Source organism: Centroberyx affinis, unplaced genomic scaffold, assembly GCF_046629955.1.
Source record: "Centroberyx affinis isolate AG114_WGS23_722 - 3 ecotype Tasmania unplaced genomic scaffold, CSIRO-AGI_Caff_v1 ptg004785l_1, whole genome shotgun sequence".
Classification (NCBI taxonomy): domain Eukaryota; kingdom Metazoa; phylum Chordata; class Actinopteri; order Beryciformes; family Berycidae; genus Centroberyx; species Centroberyx affinis.
The window spans coordinates 37,437-47,500 of record NW_027282323.1 but is presented as its reverse complement, the minus strand read 5'-3'; the positions used below and the strand labels follow the sequence as shown (position 1 = coordinate 47,500).

Sequence of the window (10,064 nt, the reverse complement as noted above, 5' to 3'; positions counted from 1 at the left end):
TTAAAGTAAATATTGTGGTGCTGCAGAGATGTCCTGGCCTACACATCATATTCTACAGACTTAAGAAAACATCTTTGTTTGGTACAGATCCCCGCAAAAAATCACACCGTAATCGTTTGAATACGTTTTTCAATGAAAATGAGAATAATGATGTAAAAATGATCATTCCCTCTAATGTCGCGAATCATATCGCAATTGCAATATCAGTCAAAATAATCGCAATTAGATATTTTTTCAAATCGTTCAGCCCTACTAGCGCGCTAGCTAAACAACCACCAGGCTAACGCAAACTAATAATACAGTAATACTGGATGTTAAGCTACTATCATGGATACGTTTGAGTATTGAATGTTACAGTTAGCTTAACGTTTCCTCCACATGCTAGCACAGGTTTGATGCGGATATGTTTGAGATTAGCTAGTTTCTGATGCAATGCTAACAGAGAGCAACAAAATCTGTAGTATGTAATGATTTAAAATGTGGTAACACTTTACAATAAGGGTCACTAAGTTAAGGGTTAGTTAATGCTTAATAACCATTAACGAACCCTTAATTAACAGTTAACTAATGTGTCTGGTAAGCATTTACTAATGGTGTTCAACTAAGGTATTAATTTATACATTATTTAATAGTCATCTTTATAAACTATTATATAATGTATAAATTAATACCTTAGTTAACATGAACACCATTAGTAAATTACACATTAGTTAACTGTTAATTAAGGGTTAGTTAATGCTTATTAAGCATTAACTAACCCCTAACTTAGTGACCCTTATTGTAAAGTGTTACCTAAAATGTAGTGTACTTCAGTCAAAATGTACCCAAGTAATACTGAAATACTGCAAAAGTGTAAGTACACAAAAAGACAATTCAATTACAGTAATGAGAGTAAATGTAATTTGTTACTTCCACTGTTGTTAGCTAACACATAAACACACACACACACACACATACACACACAAACACAGCAACATACACAGGTCCCTGCTGAGTCGGTTGTGAAACACTGAGAGTATTGAATTCTGTTAAACAGAACATGAGACCTCCACTGGCTTATTGTCTGCTCATTTGGTTCATATTCATCTTTCCATATGAAAACCATAAGGCCTAACTACAGCAACAGAGAGACACACAACAGCTACTGCCTTTCCTTCACAGTGGTCAATGCACACACACACACACACACAAATGACAGAGAGCGAGAGAGAGAGAGAGAGAGAGAGAGAGAGGCCGACTCCCCCCACTGCCCAGAGACAGCTATCCCATAATTACAGCCTTAATCGCCATGGCTACCAACCCTCTCAACGTCACGGCAACCCCAGCCAAACATTCCAACACTGATCACTGCATTGTGAGACAACACAGAGAGAGAGAGGGAGAGAGAGAGAAACAAAGAGAGAGTTGTTTTTGCTTTGGTAATAAGTGCTTTTGTATTTCATGCCAATAAAGCACCTTTTAATCGAAACCGAAATTGAGAGGGGGATGGAGGGAAAGAAGAAAATGTAATGACAGACAAAGAGTAGTAGTGGTTCTATATGGAACCATAATGGGCTCAAAGAACCCTCTGATTTGTCAAAAAAATCCATCAAAACGTCCATAAAAACAATAAAAAGTAGCATTACTTTGCATGCAAAGATCTTAGCATGGTCAATAACTTGAATTCAACATTACAAGTCGGATTCTGCATACTGCCGATTGTTCATCAAGGCCTGTGTTTAAGAGCTTTACTAACCTGCACTTAGACAGGTAGCAGAGACTTCACCTAAAACCTGCTGACACACACCCTCTGATCACTGTGTGTGTGTGTGTGTGTGTGAGGCAGAGAGCAAGAGAGAGAGAGATTATAGTCTTTACCTCCACGGCTAACAACATATTTTGTAACGAACTGTAGCATTCATTTTCACATTGGAGTAAAACTTCCAGGTGCCACAACACAGCAGCTGTTGAAATGAAGTCGTATATTAAGCATTACTCCTCGTACACATGGTCTGCGTCTCTTATGTTTGAGGGTAAAACATGGAAGGAAGCAGGTGAGTATACATTCCTAACATCAGGGGCGTTCTGTTTGCCCAACATGACTCAAAACAAAAAAGAAAATCTCATTTTGTATGCATAGTTTGTGTGGAGTAGACCTTATCAGGGTATCTGTATGTGACACAAAGCCACAACAATGTGGAAACTCACCAGGTTTAGGATGTGTTCACATGAATCGATTGCGAAACTGTTCACACGCATGTATCTTTTGAGAAACTTGGAGCCGAGATTACAGTGTTGACTCTGTGATTCAGCAAAGAGTAGCTGGGAATAACATCCCAGTGATTCACAACTTGTTTGCCTGCTTCCTGTACTGTACTGTGCTGTTTTGTAATGTGTGCTGTAAATGTACTTTGGAGTATTATGAGTGTCAAATATGAAGCCATACAGACATGAGTTTAAGCAAAATTTGGCTGAAGTATGGGGACAGCAAGAAACAGGTTTTAAAGTTTGAAGGTCTTGAAGTGAATTTTAAGCAAATTTTTTGAAATGTTTAAAAAAACAAAACGCAAAATCGGTGTGTATATTTCATGCTTTCATGCCAAGACCAAAACAACAAAACAACAAAACGCATTTGGTTCTAAATTTTACAAACCACATTTCAGAACATCCAAAGCCACTTTTCAAATGGTATGCAAATGAAATTGAACCGTCCGTCAGGTAAATCACGCCAAGCCTTTGTCGTGATTTACTCTACAAATTCCCACTGGTATTTATCGCATAATTCCTTTATCGACAAAAAAAAGTTTCCCCTCCTCAAGCGAGTGTAAAATTTTGCGTTGCCACTGAGCCTTCCTAATTCGATACGTCGCTTAAAAATACTCGGAACGGAAATCCAGCTATAAAGACCCAGAACCAAACATCTTATATCCATCTCTTAATGTGAAATCCACATTACGATGCGGATGAGTCGACATTAAAAAAAAACGACTTGAGCTCACTTGTACGTATGCTAATTTTCACGCCGACGTAATCAAACGTTCTGGGAAAGCGATGTTAACTGTTATCGACCATTCAAGAAAGTTAGTCATCCGATCTGTTCGAGTTCTGGGAGCCGACCACTCAGGAATGTTGATTTGCATGGGAACGTCCATTCTAATGGGCCGTCTATGACCGGAGTGGTATGAGTCAGTCGCAGACGGCACAAAGCCTCGTCTGTCAGCGCCGGTCCAGACGTTCTCTTAATGTGTCTCATAGACACGACAGGATCTATGTGAAAGGTGACTTATCTGCCAGCTTTCTCAGGGTCCAGTTCCTTAGGGTTTAAGTCACAAAGTCACTAAGGACTTGCCTGATATCAGACAGAATTGTCAACTCCTTACACTCCATTTCCATCTTCAGTCTGACATTGCCTCCACTCTAACCGATTTCCGTGGGGGAGGGGGGATTCGATTTTCCCTAACCAATCGCTAGAGACCGACGTATCCGCCTGAATCTAACGTCATTTGAAGTCGACACTGATGCGTAGTCATGACGACACCAGAGACGGTTCAGAAAGTATAGAGCATCTTTGACAACACGGAGCGAGGTAAAAACAAAGTACGATAATGTACGATCTGCTTGACAGCGGCGTTAGTCCCACCCGTGGCACTGATTGGCTAATCGTTAGTCCCCCCCTGGTGTTCATTGGACCGATCATTTTTCAACCGAGAAACCACTGTTTCATGTCACGATGCCAGACCAGAATCAGTCAACTCAGTGGAGTGGGCGGATTCAAAGGTCTGGACCCAGGCAAACTAAGGACCCCAGCTATTTCAAAAACTGAGGTGGTTTCCTCTTTAGTTGGGTTGGGTTCGCCCATGTGAGAAGACAGTGATCAGACTGAGACCTTGTTGAGGTTTCTCACTACGTTTCCATACCTTCGTTTGGAGAGATCCCACCTGACTACAGGACGCACTGAGCATTAAGGGATGAACATTCCAATGAGTAATGGGTTAAGGATGAGTTTCACCCTGGAAGAAAGTCCTTTTCCTGCACCAAATGTCTGACCAATGAAGGAAATGACTCCTGCCACCTGAGTTCTGTTGATGAATTATGGTTCGCTTGAAAGTTTGCTGTATGAAATGTAGGATGCAACAAAGGACCAACTCTTCGCCTGAAGACGACAAAGACAAACTAGATTGTCTTTCATTTTTTTTCATCTTTCATTTCATTTCATTGTTTTCAGTAGAAGACCCACAAACTCAGGTGTAAAGTGGTGCCTTAAGTGCCTGCAGATGCAACTTGTGCACAAAAGTTGAACTCATCCAATATCACATCATCACAACACATGATTCCAGTTGTAGTTCCAAAGATGCTTGGCAAAGTTCAGGCACTTCAATGTATGGGTTGCACTCAGTAAGGGCTTCTTTTGAAGGATTATACAATCATTTTTGCTAATTTTCATGAAGGGTGCCAATATTTCTGGAGTATCTCCCCCCCATATATTGATCCAACCCTATTGTTCTTCTTAAAACCACCCCATAACATTAGAAGGATCAGCTGGCAAAGACTCCTAAAGTTCTTCAGCGAGAGACTGTGGAGCTAAACGCTTATGATCCAAATCTCCAGTGGCGTCTACAAAGCCTTTTCAGGTGCGCCGCACCGTCTCACGGGGCAACGCGCTAACTAGGTCAAAGGGGACCGTGTCCACCGACCTCTCCCTGAGTCAGGTTTACTGGCGTGTATGAGGCATGAGTCATATACGTAATATTTCTGCTCTAGAACCAGTTGTCAGGTGAAGTCGAGGTGTAGGACCTGGGGTGATATCTAGCACGCACACTATAGAGTTTATGAGTCTGAGTGAGTTCAGTTACTGCAGGTCTACTGCTGTCCTGGTGGATCATTGTCACATTATGGCTTGCATGGAGGCAGAATGAGATCAGCGAGACTAGGAGAGGATGAAACTTTGAAACTTAAATAAAATCCCCATGCGGAAATTGGGTAAAAATACATACAAAATACAAAAATGCCATGAGAAAATGACTATCCCAGCTGACGACAGTTACACACTGATTGACCGGTTGACCGACTGGCTGGTTTACTGACTGATTCACCGGCTTTATGGATGACACCTGTGTGTCCTCTAACTTGGGGGGGGGGGGGGCGGGGGCGGGGAAGACTTGACTGTGGTGGGTGGCTGTGTGTGTGGTTTGGTAGATGGGGATGGGGTGGGGGGGGTTGTCGCTGGAGCCAGAGCACCCTGGGGGGGCTGGAGATAGTGTGTGTGTGTGTCATGGAGGAGACAGAGGGGAATTCCTGCTGCAAGCCGACCTCCAGTGACTCAGTCAGTGAGTCAGTAGAAATGCATGGTGAAGTCGAAGTGTACTGACTCTGCCGCTGCTCATTCTTCTGCCTCTCCGCTTTTGCATTAATATCTCTATTTTTAAATGTATTTGTGGTTGTGTCATAAACCTCCTGTCGACCACAGCTGGCTCTATCATAGAGGTCCATTGGAGAATTAGCTGTGTGCAAATGTGTCTATGTGTCTACATACATAACAATCAGGCTAGAAGAAGAGAGCTAGCTGAAGAAGCTTGTTAGTGTGGCTGTAGATCCACTCAGTAACATTCTCAATAAAAGTGAATAGTGTGATAAGGTGGATTTGTTTCCACAGTAAACTGTCTTGTCTTTAGCTCTAGTCTCTACTGCAAAACACTCTGAGTTGTAGCTTGAGAAGAGTCAGCTCAGTTAACCTGAAATAACTGTTAGCTAGCTAACTAGCTAGCAGGCAAATTAGCAAAGACACCAGTGGTGGAAGAAGTACTGAGATCTTTTACTTCAGTAAAAGTAGCAATACAACAATGTAAAGATACTCCATTACAAGTAAAAGTCCTGCATTCAAAATCTTACTTTTGGCATACATGTACATGTAAGCAGCATTTTAAAGTTGTCAACGTGAAGCTAATCTTAACAATCTAGCTATACTTTTGGGTAGTCTAATCTGTAACAATGCTATTTTAGAGTAAAAAGTACAATATTTCCCTCTAAATGTAGTGGAGTAGAAGTACAAAGTAGCATAAAATGGAAATACTCAAGTAAAGTACAAGTACCTCAAAATTGTACTTAAGTACAGTACTTGAGTAAATAGTAATAGTTACTTTCCACCAGTGAAAGACACTGATGTTAATGTTAACATGGAATGAATAGCCACTAATGCTAGCTTTTCTTAGCTGTGTTAGCTAGTAGACAGTATGCTCAACAGAATGCTGCTTCAGGTGAATGAATGTTGAGCTACCAGCCTCGGCATCATGAATATGGGAATATGGCAAATGTACATGGGAATATGGAAAATGTATGTCAAGTTCAGTGAGCAGCATCAGTCATTTCTGGTGTCTCTTCTCAACACAGCCACTGTTTCGTCTGTTTCAAACCAGTATAGTTTTAATAGGATGATGTAAACTCAGGTTCAACTGATAGACTATGGGTTTTTTAAGGCCAATACTGATACCAATATGTTTGGATTCAAGCCAGAACTTCTTCTTTTCAGGGTGGAAAAGCCTCTGAAGCAGCATTGAGACCATCATGGGACACTAAAACTCTCCACTGAATCCCGGACTTGCTCATATATCACTCTAACCCTACTGTCAACAGATCCATCGGACGCCACCATTCTTAACCTTCACTACTGTCTCATACAAGACAAGATTAGCAAATGTGTTAACTAGCCAGGGTGAAAGACCCAACAGGGAAACCTGACACACACACACACACACACATTCCTCAATGGTATGGGGGGAATCCTCTTCATCTATTTAAAAGCAGCACCGTTTCCTGGCCCCCTGTTAAACCCTCCGTTCTGAAATAGCTTGTGTGTCACTGGCACTACAGTAGGTGTAGAAGAATTTCGTTCTTATGCAATACCGACATATTTGTATTGTTGCTATGAATTTGTACTGTTGACCTTCACAAACTGTCTTAAAACTCCAATGGGTGGGGTGTTTTTTTTGTTATTCCAAAACAGAGTTCAAGCCAGAAAGTGAGTTCTTGAAAGTCAAAAATCTGAACCATTGAGTCACTGGTATTGATCAACAACCCTATCAACCCCTGCAGATATATTATGTTCATTGTGTGCCACGGAGCAGTAAACATCTTCCTTTATTGCACTTTTATTGGTTTATTTCTGGTGTCTGAGCAGCGGGGGGGGGGAGCGAAGCCCGTGGCAATGAGCATCAGCGATCAATAATCTTATAATGCCAGCGCTATCTTCATTCTGAGCCTCTGTTTTGCAATGATGGATTACGTTCTTTCGTTTGCGATGCTGTCGGGGGGGAAAAAAAAAAAAAATGCAAGAGATTGAACCAGAATTCGAGCAATATTGGGTTTTTCCTCTTCATTTTTTTTTGGGATGATTTTCAGCATCTTTTCTATCTAGTTTCACGCCAAAAGTTGCAAGTATTCAGCGTTTCCACCCAGAACTGCATTCTTTCTCTCTGAAACAGCATTTAGACACTAAAACTCTCCATCTATATTGCATCTAAGCTGTTAAAAACTAAGAAAAAAGTGACACTAAAGTTTGTAAAGTCAGCGGAAAAATACGTTCAAATACTTGGCTGCTTATGATTTCCGTCACAATACGGTGTTATTACACGTTAATTACACGCTAATTACTGCTGTGTAATCATTAACTACACAGACAGTGATTTGCTCGACAGTTGCTTCAATGTCATCCACATTCCACACACACACACACACACACACACACACACACACACACAGTGGTATGGTAGTTGAGCCAGAGCCAGGCCTTTCAAACAATAGCAGGGAAGGGCTGTTACTGCCAAGAGATCTCCATGACCAGTTAGCCTCTTTCTCTCTTTTCTCTCCCCCTTTCTTTCTCTTCACCAAAACATTTTTCGCTTCCCCCAAGTCCACCAATCCACCCCCCCGCTCTCTCTCTCTCTCTCTGCGTTTCAGAAATCATTTTTCTAACCCACACCTGAACGTAAAATGCCCTGCCTCTTCTTTCTGCGCTCCTTTCCCTCTTTGCTTTCGTTTTAGCGAAGCATTTTTCTCTTTTATCCGACCGATTCCCTTTCTCCCTGCTCTCTTCTCCCTCCCTCCCTCCCTCCCTCCCTCCGTCCTCTGGCCATAAAACCTTAATTTCTCTCCACTTTCCTCTGAGTCAGCAGAAAGAAAGAGCACGGCTCCCCGTCTCTCTCTCTCTCTCTCGCTCTCTCTCTCTTTCTTTTCTTCCTTTCTTTCTTCCCCAGAGCCGCAAACCCTCCTCACTCCCCGCTCTTTAAGTCCGGCGGAGGCTCTTACCGTTTAAATGCTGGAAAGCAACAAGCAGAAAGCAGAGAGAGAGAGAGAGAGAGAGAGAGAGAGAGAAAACACGTTCTGCTTTCCAACAGCTAAAGCTGGGTAGAAAAAGGTAGTGTGAGCTGAACAGAGGGGATTGGACATATAAAGCAGGACATATCACGTTAGCTCAGTATGTCATTTTCAAAGAAAAGCTCTTTAGGATTGAACAAGGAAAGCTTCTCTCAGGAGAATTATGGGCATCAAGTGACAAACTTACTGAATTCTTACTGAATTCATCTGAAAATAAGCAGATATACACGCTTGTTTTTGCAAATTTCACCTGCTTTTACCTCATTTTCTCACTTTTCTTCTCACTTTTACTTGTTTCATACAGCCCATATTTTGCTTTTTTGGTATACTTTCATATTCTCCATCGGTCTTGTCTTTGTCTCAGTAAGTTCTGATGTTATTTTGCACATCCTAACAATGCTGTACTCCATATTTAACACGTACTGGTGTACTTGTCTGTTGCTTTATGTTGAATGCCCCATATCCTACTTTTCTTTGCTGTATCCTATTACTATTTGCTGCTGCAACGAGCCGGTTTCCCCCCTGGAACCGATAAAGTTTTATCTTAAATCTATAGCTTGCAGAAAATCAAGTTTGCAGATGATTAGCGTTTTATTTTGAAGACTTGTCTGCAACTTTTACTCGGGAAATTGCAAGTTTAGGCCCGATTGTCACTTCATATACAGAGATTACAAGACAATGAAGTGCCCTCTACCTATGTCTATTGACTTTAAACCCTTCACACTGACACACACACACACACACACACACACACTCTTCCCCGCTGAGAGCCAACAAAAGGTAGGAATCCACAGCGAGAAATGTTAACTCTCCAGCTCTCCCCTCCTCCCCCCGTCGCCCTCTCTCTCTCTTTCCCTTTTTCTTCACACTGAATCCTGCCCCCCCCCCCCCCTCCGTCTTGCCCTCCCTCTTTCACAGCTGGGGTATTTAGCAGTCCTGCTAAAGCGTTCGCACGCACACACAAACACACACACACACACACACACAGAGAAGGAGAACGAGCGTGTAGACAAACACAAGAAAGGAAAGGAAGAAGTAGCGGCAACTCATACGGGCATGCACTGAAATCTCTCTTTCTCTCTCTCTCTCTCTCTCTCACACACACACACACAGTGAAAAACTCACCAGATAGTTCATATTGTCCCTGCTGCAGTGAGGCTGCTGTGTTAAAGTCCAGGGCAGGGCTGCTGTTCAGCCCCTATAGTGTCGCTTTTACCACAGTGATCCAACCAAGATCCTCTGTGGAGAGTAGATCCAAAACGATCCCAGAAAAAAAAAACACAAAAAAAAAACTCCTCCAGTCTTCCTCTCCCTCCTTCCTCCTCTCTTCCTCGCTCCTGTCGTCGTCCCTCCCTCCACCTCCTTCTTTCTGTCCTCCCTTCCTCCCCTCTCTCTCTCTCTCTCCGTCTGTCCTGTTCGGTCTCGTTTTCAGTAGTCGGGCAGATCCCGACACATTCTGCCTCTCCGTGATCTCACACAGCAAGAATGAGACTGCCGCTTGGCCCCGTTCACTTCTGCCTCGCTCGCCCTCCCCCTCTCCCGCTCTCTCTCTCTCTCTCTCTCTCTCTCTCCCGTCTCTCCCTCCAGCCTGAGGAAAAGAGGGAGGAGCGCGCAACCCGACACCGTCACTTCCCGTTCGATCCCGACCCCCCCCCCCCCACCTCCTGTCCCGTCCCGTCCCGTCCCGCCATTGGCCCGGGGACCTCTTCTCATGC

The 10,064-nt window shown here is 42.9% G+C and overlaps 1 protein-coding gene across 1 annotated transcript in view; it reads right to left on the bottom strand.

Annotated features, from left to right (window-relative positions):
• Positions 1 to 9,792, bottom strand: part of LOC139666066 (breast cancer anti-estrogen resistance protein 1-like) — a gene marked incomplete at its 3' end in the record, with an annotated part of 40,376 nt that extends 30,584 nt beyond the window's left edge. The window contains exon 1 of the mRNA XM_071545158.1: positions 9,475 to 9,792. Within this exon, the coding sequence (XP_071401259.1) occupies positions 9,475 to 9,486 (12 nt within the window). The remainder of the gene's footprint in view (positions 1 to 9,474) is intronic.
• Between the last annotated feature and the right edge of the window lie 272 nt (positions 9,793 to 10,064).